Consider the following 19,959-nt stretch of genomic DNA (forward strand, 5'->3'; position numbering starts at 1 on the left):
CCTGAGGATATGTTTTTATTGATTTGAGAGAGAGAGACAGCAATGTGGAGAGAAACATTGATCAGTTGCTTCCTGTATGTGCCCCAACCTGGGATTGAACCTGCAACCCAGCCATGTGCCCTGACTGGCAATCGAACCCACAACCCTGTGGTGTATGGGACAATGCTCCAACCAATTGAGCCACCTGGCCAAGAGCACATTTTTAAGAGATATAATAGAAATAACATGAACTTTTTGTAAAGCCGAGCAAAAACAAACATGTATTTTATGTTAGTCATTTTATTATTTTTTTAAAATATATTTTTATTGATTTTTTTATAGAGAGGAATAGAGAAGTTAGAAACGATGAGTGTTATGCCCAGATTTCATGATCTCAAAGACCACCAGGGAGCCGAGTCCAATGCAAAAGCAAAGAGCCTTTATTTGAGCTAGCTCGAGCTCCCGTCCACCACACTAGCCTACGCAGCAGCAGAAGGCAGAGAGAGAGCCCCAGGTCCCAAACGCACTGATTTATAGGGGGCCTGGGAGAGGTAGGAGGGGTGAGGTAGTGTGGCCTCCGCTGATTGGTCGGGGTCAGGTTGCACATGGGGGCAGGGCGCAGCTTACTTTCCTCTTGCATTTCTTTCTTTTTTTTATATATATATATTTTATTGATTTTTTACAGAGAGGAAGGAAGAGGGATAGAGAGTTAGAAACATCGATCAGCTGCCTCCTGCACACCTCCCACTGGGGATGTGCCCGCAACCAAGTTACGTGCCCTTGACCGGAATCGAACCTGGGACCTTTCAGTCCGCAGGCTGACGCTCTATCCACTGAGCCAAACCGGTTTTGGCTTTCCTCTTGCATTTCTATTGGCTAATTCAAAAGTGTGGGTTGGGCTCTTGGAGAGATTCTAGGGCGGGAACCTGATTCCAGGAGGTGGAGGACAAGGAACAAAGGGAACATGGAGTCAGTCTCTCCCCGCCCTTTCATTCCCCCCTTGTCTTGAAACTTACAGGCCCAATCATGTTTGTATTTCTACTGAACAACATTCCTGGGTCATGAGGGTACACCATCCCAAATTCCCTGCACTGATAAAATCGGAGTCCCCAAGTCTTCCCGGTGTCCCATCCGGTAGCCTTCCTTCCCTCTCCCGTGAAGGAAATGCTCACGGGGTTACAGTGGCTACGGCCTCTCGGGGGACAAGGTGGGGCAGGCAGCCATCCAACGGTGATCAGGTCACCCTTCCTCAGGGCCTCCCACCAAATGTGTCCAGTTGAGATGCATGACCAGGAAGCACAGAAATAGGCTCCAGTGCCTCCACAAGGGTTCTTTTCCCGGGGCCGAATTCGCAAGTGCTCGGGGCAGACGTAGAAACAGGCGGTCCTTAATGGTTTTGAGTCCTTAATCCCTGCGCCTATCGCAGCAGATGTACAGTACGGTAGGGGGTAGATTCTGGGAAAGAGAGTCTGGGGGTCCACCCGCAGCTCAGGGAACCAAGTGCCTTTGGGATGGGCTTGAGAAGTCTGATTGAGAATCACCCCTGAGTTGGTGTCTATAATTTGCCAGGTAACAACATTATAGGGAGTGTGGGGGCTCCTGGTAGCAGGAGTGATGGAGAGTAAGGTTACCAGCATCAGGCAGGTCGAGCTTGAGCAGGTTGCGTTGATCTCGATCGATCTCGATCGATGCTCCATTTGGTGATGAAGTCTTCCCGGATCACAGATGGGTCCGCTGACCGGAAGTGAGTGTGATGGACCCAGGTCGCGACACCGTCTACCTTGAGAGCGGTGGGGTCTACCTTGAGAGCGGTGGGGTCTACCTTGAGAGCGGTGGGGTCGTCACGTAGGGACCTTCCAACGTGGCTCAAGGGTCTCCCCGCGGAGTCTCTCTTTTTTTTTTTTTTTTTAATATATTTTATTGATATTTTACAGAGAGGAAGAGAGAGGGATAGAGAGCTAGAAACATCGATGAGAGAGAATCATCGATCAGCTGCCTCCTGCACACCTCCCACTGGGGATGTGCCCGCAACCAAGTTACATGCCCTTGACCGGAATCGAACCCGGGACCCTTCAGTCCGCAGGCCTACGCTCTATCCACTGAGCCAAACCTGTTTCGGCCCCGCGGAGTCTCTTGACGTAGACCCAGTCCCTGGGCTTATGCTGATGAGGAGTCGGGGCTGGACCAGTCTCGTAGATAGCGCGGAGGCGCGGCCAAATGTCTTCGTGCGCCCTCTGGAGCCCTCTCAAGGAAAGAAACAGTTCTTGACTTTCAAATTCTGTAAGAAATTCGGCTTTAAGGTTGAGGGATAATAGGGGGTGGCCGTCTGAACATGATCTCATAAGGAGTGAAACCCAGGGTGTAGGGGGAGTTCCTAACCCTGTAAAGGGCATATGGAAGGAGAGCCACCCAGTCCCTGCCAGTCTCCATGGTCAATTTGGTCAGGGTCTCTTTTAGAGTTCTATTCATCCTCTCTACTTGCCCTGAGCTTTGGGGCCTATAAGCGCAATGCAATTTCCAATTTGCCCCAATGGCCTTGGCCACTGTCTGCATTACCTGCGAGACAAAAGCTGGTCCATTGTCTGACCCTATCTCAGCGGGAAAACCGTACCTGGGCAAGATGTCTTCCAGCAGCTTCTTAGCTACCGTCTGAGCTGTTTCATGCTTAGTTGCGTATGCTTCTACCCATCCGGAGAAGGTATCTACAAATACTAAAACATATTTATAGCCATACTTTCCTGGTTTAACCTCAGTGAAGTCGACCTCCAATTGTGCCCCAGGCTTGGTTCCTCGAAGCCTGGTTCCTTTTTCACTCGGCCCGATTCTCGCGTTTGTGAGTTGACAGGTCTTGCAGGCAAATACAACCTGCTCTATTTTAACGTCCTGCTGGTGGATCTTAATTCTGGCATGTCGGATTAAGTCCTTTAATTTACGTGCCCCCAGGTGAGTGGACCAGTGCATGTGTTTTATCATGGAGACTCCAAGCTGGTCCAGCAGTATAAGCTCCCCTTGTGGTGTATACCACCACCCCTTCTCCTCCTTTGCTTGGGGAAGCTTCCTAACGTGCTGTAACTCCTCCAGGGAATATACTGGCTGAACTGGGTCTCCTGGGTCTGGGAGCTGTAGGGCCATGATGGGGATCGGAGAAAGGGCTACTGCCTTGGCCGCCTGGTCAGCCCTGCGGTTTCCTCTTGCCACTGGGTCGTCAGCCTTCTGGTGTCCTTGGCAGTATATGATGGCCAATTTGGCAGGGAGCCATAAGGATGAGAGTAAGTTGAGTATCTCCTGTTTATTCTTTATAGTCCGCCCCTCTGCTGTTAGTAACCCCCTCTCTTGGTAGATTGTCTCATGAACATGAGCGGTGGCGAACACATACCGGCTGTCTGTGTAGATGTTGAGCCACTTTCCAGCTCCCAGTGTCAGGGCCTTGGTGAGGTCCACAAGCTCTGCTCTCTGGGCTGACGTCCCAGAGGGCAGATCCTCTGCCCATACAGTGTCCGTTTCAGTGACTACAGCTGCACCCACATACCTGCTCCCGTCCCATACGAAGCTGAAGGCGAACAGGGGTTGACTGCGGGGTGCCAGCGGCAAACTGAAAAAGGCATCCTTTAAATCTAACACAGTATACCAGACACGGGAGGGCGCCAGAGAGCTTAAGAGAGTGTATGGGTTGGGGACCGTTGGATGTATGTTCATAACTCTTTTATTTACTTCCCGGAGGTCCTGTACTGGCCGGTAGTCATTCGTGTGGGGCTTCTTGACTGGCAGGAGGGGGATGTTCCAGGCAGACTGGCAGGGGACCAGCACCCCTAGGCCCCTCAGTCTCCGAATGTGTGGCTGAATTCCCTTCCGGGCTTCCTGAGGCATGGGGTACTGTTTGATTCTCACCGGGCCTTCCCCTGGTTTTAACTCTACCAGGACTGGGGCCCTGTGGGCGGCGAGCCCCACTCCCCCTGTCTCCGCCCAAGCCGTGGGGAACTCCTGCAGCCATTCATCCGTGCTGCCCTCTATTGGAGAGGCTTTTTGGTAAAGCCGGTACTCATCCTCCAGCCTTATGGTCAGGACCTGAATGAGGTGGCCCTTGCCATCAGTAACCTGAGGCCCGCCTTGTCTGAAAGTTATCTGAGCTCCGATCTTAGTGAGCAAGTCTCGTCCTAACAGTGGGTAGGGGCATTCCGGAATTACCATAAAAGAGTGGGATACCCAGCCCGTCCCTAAATCCACCATTCTTCGGGTAGTCCATGAATACTGGCTCATACCAATTGCCCCTTGTACCCAAGACTTCTTTTTTTATTTTTTATTTTAATAAATCTTTATTCAGATTATTACAATTGTTTCTCCTTTTTCCCCCCATATCTCTCCTCCACCCAGTTCCCACCCCACCTTCTGCCCTTACCTCCCCCCCACTGTCCTCATCAATAGGTGTATGATTTTTGTCCAGTCTCTTCATGAACCCCCCATACCCCTTTCCCCCTGAGAATTATCAGTCCACTCCCTTTCTATGCCCCTGATTCTATTATATTCACCAGATTATTCTGTTCCTCAGGTTTTTAATTCACTTGATTTTTAGGTTCACTTGTTGATAGATATGTATTTGTTGTTCATAATTTTTCTCTTTACTTTTTTCTTCTTCCTCTTCTTTAAGAATACCTTTCAGCGTTTCATATAATACTGGTTTGGTGGTGATGAACTCCTTCAGCTTTTTCTTATCTGTGAAGCTCTTTATCTGCCCTTCAATTCTGAATGATAGCTTTGCTGGGTAGAGTAATCTTGGTTGTAGGTTCTTGCTATTCATCACATTGAAAATTTCTTGCCACTCCCGTCTGGCCTGCATAGTTTCTGTTGAGAAATCAGCTGACAGTCGTATGGGTGCTCCCTTGTAGGTAACTAACTGTTTTTCTCTTGCTGCTTCTAATATTCTCTCTTTGTCTTTTGCTCTTGGCATTTTAATTATGATGTGTCTTGGTGTGGTCCTCTTTGGATTCCGTTTGTTTGGGGTTCTGTGCGCTTCCTGGACTTGTTAAGTCTATTTCTTTCACCAGGTGGGGGAAGTTTTCGGTCATTATTTCTTCAAATAGGTTTTCAGTATCTTGCTCTCTCTCTTCTTCTGGCACCCCCATAATTCTGATGTTGGTACGCTTGAAGTTGTCCCAGAGTCTTCTTACACTATCTTCAACTTTTTGGATTTTTTTTTTTTTTTTTTGCTTTTTGCTTTTTCCGTTGAGTGTTTTTTGCTTCTTTGTATTTCAATTCTTTGACTTGATTTTTGTGTTCCTCTATTCTGTTTTTGGGTCTCTGTATAATATTTTTTATTTCGGTCAGTGTATGTTTAATATCTAGTTGGTCCTTTTTCATATCTTCGAGGGTCTTGTTATATTTATCGGCCTTTTCTAGGATATTCTTGAAAAGCCTTATAACCGTGGTTTTGAATTCTATATCCAGTCGTTTGTTTTCCTCCATTTCTTTCATTTGTGATCTGTTTCTTTGACGCCGCATTTTCACTGCTTCCCTGAGTTGGTAGGGTAAATTTGTGTGCTAGGTTTCCTATATGGCCCAGTGGGTCGGCCTCCCCAGTTAACCTGAGGTGGACACTCCTGGTGCACCCCTTTGTGGACTGTGTGTACAGCCTTGTTGTAGTTAATTCTTGGTTGTTGTTGGTATCACTGGGAGGAATTGACCTCCAGGCCAGTTGGCTGTAAGGATCAGCTGCGTCTATGCTGGGAGAAGTTCGGTGCTGGAGACAGCCTTATAGGATTAGACTTGCCAAATTGCAATAGCCTCTGTGCTCGGCTTGGATGGGGTGGAGTCTCAGGGCAGAGCAGACAGTCTTGGCTTCCTGGCAGCCTTGCCCTTGCGCGCATGTGCAGACCTCTGCCTTCTCCGGCTCCCGAGTCTCTGCCCGAGAGTCCAGACTCCCCCCACAAGAGCATGGGTTCCCAGGGGCTCGCCTGGAACTGGGGTCCAGTGCAGTCAGAACTGGGGCTCAGTGCAGTCAGGAGCCTCTGACTCCCTTCCACTAGGGAAAACCTGTGGCAACCTCCGCAGCCTTTGTGCGCACTGGCACGCGCGCGCCTTCAGACTTCTGCCTTCCCCAGCTCCCGAGTCTCCGCCCGAGAGTCCAGACTCCCCCCACAAGAGCGTGGGTCCCCAGGGGCTTGCCTGGAACTGGGGTCCAGTGCAGTCAGAACTGGGGCTCAGTGCAGTCAGGAGCCTCTGACTCCCTTCCACTAGGGAAAGCCTGTGGCAACCTCCACAGCCTTTGTGCGCACTGGCACGCGCGTGCCTTCAGACTTCTGCCTTCTGCAGCTCCCGAGTCTCCACCCGAGAGTCCAGACTCCCCCCACAAGAGCGTGGGTCCCCAGGGGCTCGCCCAGAACTGGGGTTCAGTGCAGTCAGAACTGGGGTTCAGTGCGGTCGGGGGCTTCCTTCCCCCTTCCGCCAGAGAAAGTCAGCCAGGCTCTCAGCCGCCCTTCCTCTCTGCGCGCACAAAGACCCTTTGCCGTACCTCCAATTCTCTGTGAGCTTTCCTCTTTCCTTCTAGTTGTAGAATTTTCACTCAGCCAGCTTTCCTGTGGTTCTGGATGGTGTCCATTCTGTCTTTTAGTTGTAGTTTTTTTTGTTTGTTTTTTTTTATATTTTATTGATATTTTACAGAGAGGAAAGGAGAGGGATAGAGAGCTAGAAACATCGATGAGAGAGAAACATCGATCAGCTGCCTCCTGCACACCTCCCACTGGGGATGTGCCCGCAACCAAGGTACGTGCCCTTGACCGGAATCGAACCTGGGACCTTTCAGTCCGCAGGCTGACGCTCTATCCACTGAGCCAAACCGGTTTCGGCATTAGTTGTAGTTTTTTTTTTTTTTTTTTTTTTTTTAATATATTTTATTGATTTTTTACAGAGAGGAAGGGAGAGGGATAGAGAGCCAGAAACATCGATGAGAGAGAAACATCGATCAGCTGCCTCCTGCATACCCCCTACTGGGGATGTGCCCGCAACCAAGGTACATGCCCTTGACCGGAATCGAACCTGGGTAGTTGTAGTTTTGAAATTGTTGTGCGAGGCAGCAGTTTAGGTGCTTACCTATGCCGCCATCTTGGTTTCTCCCCAAGACTTCTCATTTGTTAATTTTCCTTGAGGCGCACAGAGGACCGAGTGTTGGCTCCAGTGTCGACAAGAAAGTCAATGGGAGTCCCCTCCACTCTAAGAGTTACCCTGGGCTCGGGGAGGGGATCCGAACCCCGACTCCCCTAATCACTCAGTTCATCTAGCTCCAGGACCTTCACTCGATCCGCTTCGCCTCCCTTTTTGCTGGCCCTTTTTGGACACTCTTGTTTCCAGTGCCCTATCTCCCTACAGTAAGCACACTGATCTTTCTGCAGCTTCCGCCTCCCGCCCCAGGCGGTCCCCTTATCGTCCTCCTGGTTGCAGGCAAGTCGGTGGGAGTCGCGGAAGAGTCCGAGGTGGTGGCGAGCAGGATCTTAGCTAGGTCTCAGGTTTGTTTGCTGCTAGCAGCCGCCGCAGCGTGAGCCTGCCTTTCTTCCGGGGGCTCCCTGTTATTATACACCTTCTCGGCTACCTCCAGTAGGTCCTTTAAACTCTTCTCCCCCAACCTATCTACTTTTTGCAGTTTCTTTTTAATATCCCCAGCCGATTGGTTTACAAAGCTTATGATCACAGCTGCCTTGTTTTCAGGAGCTTCTGGATTCATGGGGGTGTAGGTGCGGTATGCCTCCATGATCTGTTCTAAAAAGACAGCTGGAGACTCATCCCTTACCTGCTGATCATTCCCTACCTTGGCCAAATTAGTTGGCTTTCTAGCAGCCATTCGGAGACCCCCCATTAGAGTCTGGCGGTAGACCTGGAGCCTCTCCTTACCTTCTGCCGTGTTGAAATCCCATTCAGGCCTAGTTAAGGGAAAAGAGACATCTATCTGGACCGGGTTGGTGGTTGGGTTCCCATCCACGCCTGGAACCACTTTGTGGGCCTCATTGAGGATTCTTTCCCTCTCCTCAGTTGTGAACAGGACCTGTAAAAGCTGTTGGCAGTCATCCCACGTGGGCTGGTGGGTGAAAAGGACAGAATCTAACATATCAATAAGCCCTGCTGGCTTCTCAGAGAACTTAGGATTCTGAGACTTCCAGTTGTAAAAGTCACTAGTGGCGAAAGGCCAATAGTGATGGGGTTGATTGCCATCCGCATCTGGGGGCCCCGTGGCTCATAAAGGTAGGGTTTTAATAGTGGAGTCAGGGGCTGTGACAGACAGTTCCCTCTGAGCCTTTTGTCTAGTAAGAGGCGGGCTTCCCACCGGAACCGCAGCCGCTTCCGGAACTCCGCCCCCCCGTGGCTGGGAGGATCGCCCCCCCTGTGGACTCCTAGGGGGCTGATATGAGGGAGGAAAGATTAGTTCCTCTTCAGTTCCCCCCTGAAAGACAGGGTAGAGGGGAGCTGATGGCGGGATGAGGTCCTTCTTCTCCTTCACCTTCTCCGTTTCCTGCAAAGCAAGTATGGGTTTCAGCTCCGGGGGCACGCAGGGACAGAAAGGGCTTAAGCCAGGAGGGTGGATCTTCCATGAGGTCCTGCCAAGTAATAATGTAGGGGAGTTGATCAGGATGTCCCTTCTTGGGCTGAGAGACGATGTCCCTCACCCGGTGGATGGTGGGGAGGTCGAAGGTCCCCTCCGGCGGCCACCCAACACTAAAAGTCGGCCACTCCCTAGAACAAAAAGTTTGCCACCGGCCCTTCCGGACCTCTACACTGAGGTTGCTAGCTCTTCCCTTAACGTCTTTGAAATGATCAACCATAATGCTTAAAGGAGTGGTCTGAGTCTGTCCCAGATGTCCGTCAAGAGAGTCCACAAAACAAAACAGAAAAACACAGATGCAGACAAACAAAGGGCCCTTGAGACAAGCTTTCCAACGCGAGTCCGTTGGAACAAAACTGACAAAACCGAAAGTGCGGACAATCGGTGGGAACGACCCACCTCGTCCTAGAGGTCTGAGGGGAATACATGTCCCTCCTGAAGGAGGATCGGGACGCCTCCCGATTCCTCCTGCCCGTGGTCCTCCAGTGCGTCCACCTAGACTGCTTCGGGCACTGCCAGAGATCCAGAAATGAGCTCACACAAAAGAGACAAGGAACAGACAGACACCTACCGTGGCCAGTCAGACTCTCCGGATCGGGGGTCCCTTGAGGGTCTTGGGGATCCCTGGCGAGCCCCCAAATGTTATGCCCAGATTTCGTGATCCCAAAGACCACCAGGGAGCCGAGTCCGATGCAAAAGCAAAGAGCCTTTATTCGAGCTAGCTTGAGCTCCCCGTCCACCACACTAGCAACGCAGCAGCAGGAGGCAGAGAGAGAGAGCCCCAGGCCCCAAACGCACTGATTTATAAGGGACCTGGGAGAGGTAGGAGGGGTGAGGTAGTGTGGCCTCCGCTGATTGGTCAGGGTCAGGTTGCACATGGGGGCAGGGCCCGGCTTACTTTCCTCTTGCATTTCTATTGGCTAATTCAAAAGTGTGGGTTGGGCTCTTGGAGAGGTTCTAGGGCGTCCCGATCCTCTGACTCCAGGAGGTGTAGGACATGGAACAAAGGGAACATGGAGTCAGTTTCTCCCCGCCCTTTCAGAGAGAGAAACATCTATTGGCTGCCTCCTGCACTCCCCCTGCTGGGAATCAACTGAGGTATGTGCCCTTGACTAGAATCAAACCCGGGACCCTTCAGTCTGCAGCCCAATGCTCTATCCACTGAGCAAAACCAGCAGGGCTTTATGTTAATCATTTAAAAAGACATTAACCAAATTTAAACTAACCATTTGGATTCTTGGTGATCATTGCATTCCTTTAGTGTGCTCAAAGGTGAGCTGTTTAATTATCTAGTGTCCTTGACAACTTTCAGGCGGCTGGAGAAGAGGAGAGGGTGATATCAGGCTTGGGTGGCCTAGCAGCTGGAGGGGTTTTTGCTTGTTTGTTTGTTTTAATGCCAGTTTCCCGCTTCACACTGAGGTGAGGCAGTTGCTACTGCTGTTCCCACAACCTGCACAGGACTTGGGGGAGGTATTAACTCCCCTATTGTTCTAAGGACTGAAGCCACACAACACTCTCCAGCCTCCAGGAGGAGGATTTAGGGTGTTTAAGGGCTCATTATTTTCCTTCAATTACCTTAGTCTTGTTTACATTTCTTTTTTTCCTTTTAATCCTCACCCAAGGAGGGAGGTGTTTTTTTTTTTTTTTTTTTTTTTTTAGAGAGAGTGTGGAAGGGAAGGGGGAGGGGAGAGAGGGAGAGAGAGAGAGAGAGAGGGAGAGAGAGAAGCAGCTCTATGAGAGAAACACGTCAATTGGTTGCCTCCTGCTTGTGCCCCACTGGAGCTGGTGATTGAACCTGCAAACAAAGTATGTGACCTTGACTGGGAACTGAATCCCCCCTCCCCACCCACATACACACTTTAAACACTGAGCAAACCTGCCAGGCCATGTTTACATTTCTAATTACCCAGTAGGAAGACTTGTTGAGACTCTCAATGAAATCTGTGAGTTGTAGAAACAAAGCCTTGACCCCAAGATAAGGAATTACATATGTAGTGTCCCAAAGAGTGGTTTAAACAGGAGAAAGAGAAACCAGGTGATAGAGGATAAGGTGTGGCATGACACGAATGAAGTTGTTAAAACTGCTGTAATAGTCCTAGCCAGTTTGGCTCAGTGGATAGAGCGTTGGCCTGCTGAGTCAAGGGTCACAGGTTCGATTCTGGTCAAGGGCATGTACCTTGGTTGTGGGTACATACCCAGTGGGGAGTGTGCAGGAGGCAGCTGATAGAAGTTTCTCTCTCATCGATGTTTCCACACTGCTGTCCCTCTCCCTTACTCTCTGTAAAAAATTAATAAAATATATATATATAAAAAAACTGCTGTAATAAATGACCAGGATTTATATAATACTAGAGGACCGGTGCATGAATTTGGGGTCCCTTGGCCTGGGCTGTGGGATCTGGCTGAAACTGGCTTGCCGACATCCCCCAAGGTGTCTCGGATTGCAAGAGGGCACAGGCCAGGTCGAGGGACCCCACAGGCACACTGTTGGGCCTGGGAGGGATGCGGGAGGTTGGCCACCCTGGGAGGGACCTTGGGAGGGCTCCAGGGCGTGTCTGGCCCGTCTTGTTCAGACCTGATCATCGGCCAGACCCCAGCAGCAAGCTAACCTACCTGTTGGCTTGTCTGCCCCCTGGTAGTTGGTGCACATCATAGCGAGCGGTTGAGCGGCCTTAGCATATCATTAGCATATTATGCTTTGATTGGTTGAATGAAAGATCGGATGACCGGACACTTAGCATATTAGGCTTTTATTATATAGGATGAGCAGAGAAAAGTGCAGAAAGGGAAATACAAAGAGAAAGCATGTTTACCCTCTGCCCTGAGGGTGGCTTTACCAACCACCTATACATTTGCCAGATGCCTCTCGGGATGGATTTACCCCACTCAGACAGGGGACTCAACTCCATGCCAGCCAAACAGGGGGGGAGGAAAGGGTCTTTTTGGACATCAGGGGTGATCCAGTCCTGATTCACCAGACCCAGTCACCCAGGTATCACCTGGGGATGGTCGTAGGGGTGGGTGGCTCTGTGTCCAGAGGGCAGGCTTACCTTCCATTTCAGCATTGATGAGGCAAGTTTTTAAAAAATATATTTTTATTGATTTCAGAGAGGAAGGGAGAGATAGAAACATCAATGATGAGAGAATCATTGATTGGCTGTCTCCTGCACACCCCCTACTGGGGACTGAGCCCACAACCCGGGCATGTAGCCCTGACCAGAATCGAACCCAGGACCCTTCAGTCCACAGGCAATGCTCTATCCACTGAGCCAAACTGGCTACAGCTGATGAGGCAAGTTTTTTTTTTTTTTAATATATTTTATTGATTTTTTACAGAGAGGAAGGGAGAGGGATAGAGAGTTAGAAACATCGATGAGAGAGGGACATCGATCAGCTGCCTCCTGCACACCTCCCACTGGGGATGTGCCCGCAACCAAGGTACATGCCCTTGACCGGAATCGAACCCGGGACCCTTCAGTCCGCAGGCCGACGCTCTATCCACTGAGCCAAACCGGTTAGGGCTGATGAGGCAAGTTTTGATGAAAGATTTACTCCTCAGCTGATAGATAGGTTTCCCTCACACCAATGATGCGAAGTGACAAAAAAGATGAATTAGAGCCTGGCCATCATGGCTCAGTGATTGAGCACTGACCCACGAATCAAGAGGTTGCTGGTTTGATTCCCAGTCAGGTTACATGCCCGGGTTTCGGACTTGATACCCAGTAGGGGGTGTGCAGGAGGCAGCTGATGGATGCTCTCATCAATATTTCTACATATATATAATTGACTTCAGAGAGGACCGGAGAGGGAGAGATAGAAACATCAATGATTGGAGAGAATCATTGATCGGCTGCCTCCTGCATGCCCCAACTGGGAATCGAACCTCGACCTCCTGGTTCATAGGTCGATGTTCAACCACTGAGCCATGCGGGCAGGTCTCTCATCGATGTTACTATCTCTCTATCCCTCTCCCTTTCTCTCTCTCTAAAAAAGCAATAAAAACATATTTTTAAAAAAGACATATTGCCGAAACCGGTTTGGCTCAGTGGATGGAACGCCAGCCTGCGGACTGAAAGGTCCCAGGTTCGATTCCGGTCAAGGGCATGTACCTTGGTTGCGGGCACGTCCCCAGTAGGGGGTGTGCAGGAGGCAGCTGATCGATGTTTCTCTCTCATCGATGTTTCTAACTCTTTATCCCTCTCCCTTCCTCTCTGTAAAAAATCAATAAAATATATTTAAAAAAAATAAAAAAGACATATTAAAAAAAAATGAAAACAACTTTGTTCCCCCTATTGGGCAACAGAATGTACCAGATGGGGTCTGGGCCTGCAGTGGGTGTGCCTAGGGCCCCCAGGTAGTGTATGGGTTCTTGACTTTAGGTAGGAGAGATTTCACAATATGAGGTGATTTTGAGAGTATGTTTATTAAAGTTGGGGACAGTGAAACAAATGCTTAAGGTAGAGGAAGCAACAGGAGAAAATCAGAGAAAAAGGGGCCCTTGGAGACAGGTAAGGGAGTGAACCTATGACAAGCTGCTGCTGCCCACTGCTCCCCTTCTTGCAAGTCTCATGGGGTCCCTTAGAGTTTAGGAGAAAAACAGCAAAGATACAAAGCGTGGGCTTGCTCTAGCAGAGCGCGCCTTGTATCCTTTGTCTTGAGTCTTTTTTTTTAATCTTTCTTGGAATCCTGGGGGAGGTCTCAGGGAAGGGTCTCAATAGAATATTCATTAGCTTTGTGTCCTTCAATATGTTGATTTACCAAAATGTATGCATATAGAGGCCAGGGTAATTTTCTGGTTAGTTTTATTTATTTATTTTTAAAATGTTTTTATTGATTTTTAGGGAGAGAGAAAGGGAGACAGAGTGAAACATTGATGAGAGAGAAACATCATTGATCTGCTGCCTCCTGCACGCACCCTACTGGGGATAGAGCCAGCAACCTGGGCATGTGCCCTGACTGGGAGTGGAACCAGTGACCTCTTGGTTCATAAGTCACGCTCAAACACTGAGCCACACTAGCTGGGCTGGTTAATTTTAACTTTAAAGAACATTCTTGTAGAGAGGGACAGGGACCCAGGCCGTTCTGTCCTGAGACAGTCTGGACTGTGTAAACCATTTGCTCCTAAGTGTCCTTGGTTAGGAAAAACAAAACCTTGTGATTCATTAGCTGACTATAAATTGTTCAAATCTTTGGCCTTGTTTAATTATTTTGTCTGTTTCCCTTATTCCACTTGTCAAGGAATTTCCCTAACTTCGTATTGACCTGCCTCAAGGATAACATAGGCAAGCTGGGCCACCTCACCGTCTCTCTCCCCACATCCCATTCCCCAAAGGTCTCCGGGATTGTTAAATGCTCGCTCCCTGCCCTGGGGCTGCCTGGCAGTGCGCATGGGCATGGGAGGCTGAGACACGGAGCCGAATGCGGCTCCTGTCTCCTGGGGTGGAAGGAAGACTCCCAGGGTGTCTGTCAACTACCCAAACCGTGCACACAGAGCACCCCAGCGCCTTCTGGGACATCACTGCTGACCCAGCAAAGGTCTTGGGCGAGAGCCTCGCGCACGGTGTGGGTGCCCCTTCTTGGCTCACCTGGCCTCCGGGCAGCGCGGGGAACTGGCGTCTCAGGTCCCAACACACTATCTCTGCCTCGGCTTGGAGCCGCGTGGGGCGGGACGCTGTTCTCGCCCGCCGGCCCCGCCTTGGCCTCGCCAGATCGGGTTAATTTCCCCAGGAGCCAGAGCACCGCCTCCGCCTCCGCCTCGTGCCCCTGAGCCGGTCCGTGTAGCGCAAGCCCTTTAAGAGCCGGGGGCGTGTAGCGGGCCCGCCCCCTCCCTGCCGCCCGTTAAAGGGGCCGTGCCCACGGCACCAGCCTAGCGCGAGCTCGGGTGGAGGGCACCGGACCTGCCCGCGGGCCGGGGAGGCGAGGGCGTGCGTCCGAGCACTGCGCGGAGCGGCCCTCCGCACCATGTACACCATCACCAAGGGGCCCAGCAAGCTGGTCGCGCAGCGCCGCACAGGTGCACAGAGGCGGGCGGCGGGCAGGGCTGGGTAGGGGTCCGCGCGCCTGGCCCGCCCAAGGTCCTGGCGCAGCAGCGGCTGACGCGCCCTCCCTGTACCCGCAGGGCCCACACAGCAGCAAGTGGAGAGCAGGCTCGGCGAGCTCCTGAAATGCCGGCAGCCCGCGCCGCCCACTCCGCCGCCCCCGCGGGCGCAGCCACCCGGACCCTGGCCCCTGTTGAGGTAAGACGCGCGCGGCCCCGGCTGGAGCCCGGTCCTCCCATCCCCCGCCGGCCGACTCGGGGCCCGGAGAGTGACCTTGGGGAAAGGTTAGCGGAGTCTGGGCCACGTGCTCGAGGTGGGCGGGCGCGGAGGGGCGGGGCGCGCCTACCCCATCCGCCTCGCCCTGCCCGCGCGGGCAGCTCTGATTCCCACACAGCGCTTCTACCTCACCTGGCACCTAGCTGGATCTGATGGGGCTAGGCCCGAAGTGCTAGACACCCCCCACTACGAGCCCTGTGGGACCCTGGAAGAAAGCCGACTAGCTCCAAGGTCGGAGGGGCTCCAGGCATCTGAGTCAAATGTCCAGGCGACCTTGAGCTTCAGAGGCCAAGGTTTAAGGCCAGCTGCTCTGGACTCCCGCGGGTGCATGATGGCCCAGGGCGCTGGCCCTCAAGGATCCTGTCTGGCTGCCAACTCTTTGCTTGCAGAGCTAGCTGGGGGAGAGGGGCACGTGGTTCCCTCTGGTGTTGCCATGCCACTGCCCTCCTCTGCCCTTCACCCCAAACACCCTGGCTGGGCCCTGGAGGCCCCCAAAGATGCCCAGGGCTCTCTGGAGCCTGCAGTTTTCGCCTTTTCTGACCAGCAGTTTTGCTGGTGCCAAGAGCCTGAGACCAGCCACAGTAGGCTCAGTCCTGGACACTTTGGCCTCACACTACCATGAACTGAAGGTCAGATTCTCCTCCCCCAGAGCTCAAGCCCTGGCCTTGGCTTTGGTCTAGGGAGGTGCACACAGGCTGAGGATTCCTGGCTTAGGCTGTGGGTGAGGGCAGCAGACTCAGGGCCCCCAGAGGCAGTGCTGAGGAGGGCCTGAGGAGGAGGGTGCTGGCAAGGGGGACTTCCCAAGTTGAGGACAAACAGCCTCTAAAGTTGGTCAGGAGGTCAGGGATATATGTGTGTGGGAAAGACAGAGGGGGGAATTATCTCTCAGGCTGCCCCTCTCCCTCAGTTACAGGCCTCAAATGCCACACATGGAGGCATCCTTTGGGGACCCTTCTGAGCTGAGTTGACACTTTGGGGCTCTATCCTAGTGAGGAAAATGTTCTAGGCCAGTCACGGGCCTCCTGGGGAGCGAAGTGAGCAGGCTTTCAGGGCTGCTCTCTGGGACCAAGGCTGTGCTGACACTGCCTTGTCACCTGGACCTTGGTCTTCACAGTGCCCCTACCTCCAAGGGGAAGAAATTAGGCATAGGTGTGTAGCTACCACTGGTCACCCAGTCAGGTAGCTTGGGGCTGGAATGGCCCAGGGTGCTCCCCAACCTCTTACCTAAAGAAACTTATCGCCTTCCTCTCCATGTCCCGCCTGCTGGGGAAGGATGTGGGAAAGATAGTACAGAGCCTTTAAAACTCCCAGGAGGCCTCACCTCTGTCTTCAGCATGCCCTGAGCCAGTGGGCACAGGCAGCCTGCCAAGTCCCGGGTCAGAAGGGTGCTGACAAGCTGGACCTGAGGGAGCTGGGCTGCCCACACAGCGTGCAGAGGAGTGATGAGCAGGAAGAGAGTGTGCTGGCTGTGCTGGTTGCCCTTCTCTCCTAGGTCACTCCCCCTCCCCTGAACTTCCCGCTATAGTCCCTGTGGCCTTGAAGAGCCCCCACTGGGAGGTCAGACAGCCAGCTGTCCTATACATGGAGGAGCCCCGACCTCTACTGCACCTTCTCAGGGGGCCATTCTCTAAAATGGCTCTACCCTGACTTCCTGCCCACCTTCCCTGCTTTTTTCCTCTGCAGAGTCTTTTCACTACTCCCCATCCTTGCCCCAACTTGCCCAGGAGGGAGGGAATGTTGCATCCATCCTGCAGGCCTGGTGTTCTGCAGATGTTCACAGTGTCTGACCCACTAAATGGACAGGCTTGGGTTCTAGCTGGTCATGGTCAGGGTGGTGAACAGGCCACAGGGGTCTGTACCTCTGACAAACTCTCCCTCCCAGCCAGAGACAGACAGGAGAGAGGCTATATCAACTGTTGTGAAGAAGATAAAATGGGGGCATGTGACCACCAGAGGTCTAGGGGCAGACAATCAGGCAGGTGGGGAGGGGGCTTGGGACCTGAGCTGTAGGCTGTGGGGTTAGATAGATGTGCAGTTAAGGCCTGATGCTGCTACCTATCACGGCAGGTGACCTTGGACAGGTCACTTCATTTGAGCCCAGATTCTGTGTCTACCTTGGGGGCCTTGGAAGGGATTAGGTGAGAAGATGCCCCTGTTGGTGCTAAGCAGACTTGGGTGCTGTGGGCTGGAGCTTGCCTGTTGGCAGTGTCCCTGGGAGCAGGCACAGGGTGGCCTTCATCCACAGGAGCACATGGGAGCCTGTGCCCTTTCCCCCAGAGGGCCTGTGTATTGGCTTTATGTAACCACACTAACTGCCCACAGAGGACAGGGGGTGGCCAGGCTGGTGCCAGCCACCACCTTGGTCCCTGTGATTTGAAGTCCAGGGCTGCAATTCCCTTTATTTATTCCTTGTTCAGTATCCAGCCTGCAAACTTTCCTGAAGTCTGCAGTCATGTTTGTCTGTGCCTGCTACGTGTGTGTGCGTGCGTGTATGCATGCGTGCATGTATGGGGCAGGTGAGGGGCTGTCCAAGTCACACCCTCTGGTTTTGCAGCTCAGACTGGGAGGAGCCCCATCCCTGTAGATTCCCTGTAGCCCAGAGCTGGTGGGACCGGTGCCCCTCAAGACGCTCCTCTTTATTTTAGTGCTCCTCTCGGCTGAGGAGGAAGTCCGAGCAGCGGTGGGGCACCTGAGCCCAGGATGGCGAGCAGGAGAGTGCCTGGCGGAGTGGCACGTGCAGCCCAGGACTCCCGGCTCCCACTTCCTGCTTTAGGTGCGGCCCTGCTCCCTCCATGGCCCATCACAGCCCTGGGTCCAGCTGGCCAGGATGGGCCCAGTGGCCCCCTGGACATAGTATGCTCACTGGGCCGGGCTCCAGCACCTGGAGGCCATCTCCTCATTCAGCATTCCCACCCCTGTGAGCAAGAGCCTTGCCCTTGTCTGGGGCTGGCAGGGGTTGGCCAGGGCTACAGTCACACCTCCATAAGAAGAACAGCCCACCCCATACTGCGCGCCATTCCTTGGGGCTCATCCCTATGGAGCCTGGAGCAGAGGCCATTGGGCTCTTGTTTGGGTTCTTCTTCCCACCCTGGGGCATTGATGAGATGGAGAAGCTTCTGTGGAGAGAAATGGCCAAGAACTGTACCTGGTGGGTGGGGTTGGGACAGAGTGACCTGGTCACAACTAGTCAGAACCCAAGCAGTTGGAGGCCTGGCCAGTCCATGGGAGGTGGGAGGCAGGTGGTAGGCGGGGTGCCTGAGAGATCATTGGAGGGGTGCCTGTGTGCCTTGAGCATGGAGCCCTGCTGGGGAACTGGGACAAAGGTATGCCTCAGGGGCAGGGGTTGCAGGTGTGCACTGAGCTGCTGGAGGGCTCAGGCCTGCAGGAAAGAGGCCTTGGCCACTGGCTGTAGGAAGGCTGTGGTTCAGGGAAGGGCTGAGGCTGGGCTTGGCCTGGGGGTGGTGGGTGTGGCCTGAGCCTGAGCCTGGAACTTCACCAGGCAGCCCCTAGGCTTGGGACAATCACCAATCACCTCCCTCTTCCCACAGTCCAGGGCCAAGGCTTGTGTTCAATCGAGTGAATGGCCGGAGGCCCCCTACCACATCCCCATCCATCGAGGCGACCCAGGAGACCTACACGCTGGCCCACGAAGAGAATGTCCGCTTTGTGTCCGAAGGTAGTTTGGAGGCTCAAGGGTATGGCCTGGGCCACTGGTCCTTTTCCCCACTGTAACCTGACTTGCAGCTGCAAGAGCGCTGGGTTCTTCCTGGGCTCTCAACTTGTTTGTCCTGTGACAGTCCAGAAGGCTGCCTACTTCCACTTCTGGGCTGTGGTCCAGAGTGGCCCTGGGGTGGGGGGGTGGAGACAGAGAGGCCTGGTTCAGCCTGACTGTCCTCTCCCTACAGCCTGGCAGCAAGTGGAGCAGCAGCTGGGTGGTGGCCCAGCCGGTGAGAGCAGTCCAAGGCCTGTGCAGTATGTCGAGAGGACCCCCAACCCCAGACTGCAAAGTGAGCCCTCCCCCACCCTCAGGGAGACCCCTCCACTCCCTGCCATAGTGACCTGGGCCCTGCCAGGTTCTAGTCCCAGGGTATAGCAGAGGGGACTTGAACCTGACGCACATCTTCACAGTTGCCTGCCATATTTGGGGTCTGAGTGAGGGGCTTGTGGTCGGCTTGAGGGGGAGAGATGCTGACAGGTTGGGAGGCGACATCACTGCCCAGCCTTCTGCTTTGCCCACAGACTTTGTGCCCATCGACCTGGATGAGTGGTGGGCACAGCAGTTCCTGGCCAGAATCACTAACTGCTCCTAGCCGCTGCTTTGGAAGGAATGTTGCCTGCACGGGCCTGGCCCTGCCACAGGGCAGACCCTCTGCTAGGAGAGGACCATGGCACCCTGTATACCCACTGCAGCAGGTCGTGTTTCCCTCTGGGCCAGGCTGGATGCCAGCCACACCTGAAGTGCCAGCATTTGGACTTTTGTACCTTTTGACCCCTTGGCCCAGCTGTGCCAGGCTGCCAGGGGCTGAACCTGTCTGACCTCAATCCTGCTCACTGTGCCTGGGCACCAGCCCCTGGGGCTGGCATGGCAGAACTCCAGGTTAATAAAGTCAAGAAACTGCCTTTTCAGAGTGGCCTTTATTTGGTGTGTGTGGGGTAGAAGGGGTCCTCCCAGCTCTGCGTAGCTGCTCTCCTGTGTCCTGACAGAGGTGCTGGGGCCAGCTCATCTTCCTTGGAAGTCTGTGAACCTCACCCTGCCCCACCTGACACCCACTCCTGCTTTCTCTCCCTGTTGGTGTTGGCAGGTGCCTGAGCCCAGCTTGGTGGCCCATAAATGTTCTGTAACTGGATCTGGGATGGGGTCCAAGAGCCCCAGGATTGGGGCCGGGTCTCAGGATCCCTGGTCCTCTCTCCCAGACATGGCGTGGAACAGTGGAGGAAGGTGTCCCACAGGTTTTGGGGGAACCCTGGCAGATGACTATGGGAGCTGGAGTTGCTCAGCCCTAGGCTCTTGTGGGACACTGTTAGCTTGTTGGGCAGGTGACCTCATGGCTGACAGGATGAAGTGGGAGTACCCGGGTGTGC

General features: G+C 53.2%; 1 protein-coding gene across 1 annotated transcript; it reads left to right on the forward strand.

Annotated features, from left to right (window-relative positions):
• Positions 1 to 14,116: 14,116 nt before the first annotated feature.
• Positions 14,117 to 19,504, forward strand: MCRIP2 (MAPK regulated corepressor interacting protein 2). Its single transcript, XM_080677272.1, has 5 exons — positions 14,117 to 14,576; positions 14,682 to 14,799; positions 18,426 to 18,553; positions 18,783 to 18,884; positions 19,117 to 19,504. The coding sequence occupies exons 1-5, from the start codon at positions 14,525 to 14,527 to the stop codon at positions 19,185 to 19,187; spliced, it is 471 nt and encodes a 156-aa protein (XP_080533398.1). The 5' UTR covers positions 14,117 to 14,524; the 3' UTR covers positions 19,188 to 19,504.
• Positions 19,505 to 19,959: the final 455 nt, after the last annotated feature.

Source organism: Plecotus auritus (genome assembly GCF_963455305.1).
Source record: "Plecotus auritus genome assembly, chromosome: 7".
NCBI classification, from domain to species: Eukaryota; Metazoa; Chordata; class Mammalia; order Chiroptera; family Vespertilionidae; genus Plecotus; species Plecotus auritus.

Excerpts from the sequence above, each read along its gene's own strand:
- MCRIP2 (XM_080677272.1), top strand. The coding sequence starts at position 14,525 with ATGTACACCATCACCAAGGGGCCCAGCAAGCTGGTCGCGCAGCGCCGC. Across the intron at positions 14,577-14,681 it reads GGTCGCGCAGCGCCGCACAG|GGCCCACACAGCAGCAAGTG; the intron begins GTGCACAGAGGC and ends CTGTACCCGCAG. Across the intron at positions 14,800-18,425 it reads GGACCCTGGCCCCTGTTGAG|TCCAGGGCCAAGGCTTGTGT; the intron begins GTAAGACGCGCG and ends CTCTTCCCACAG.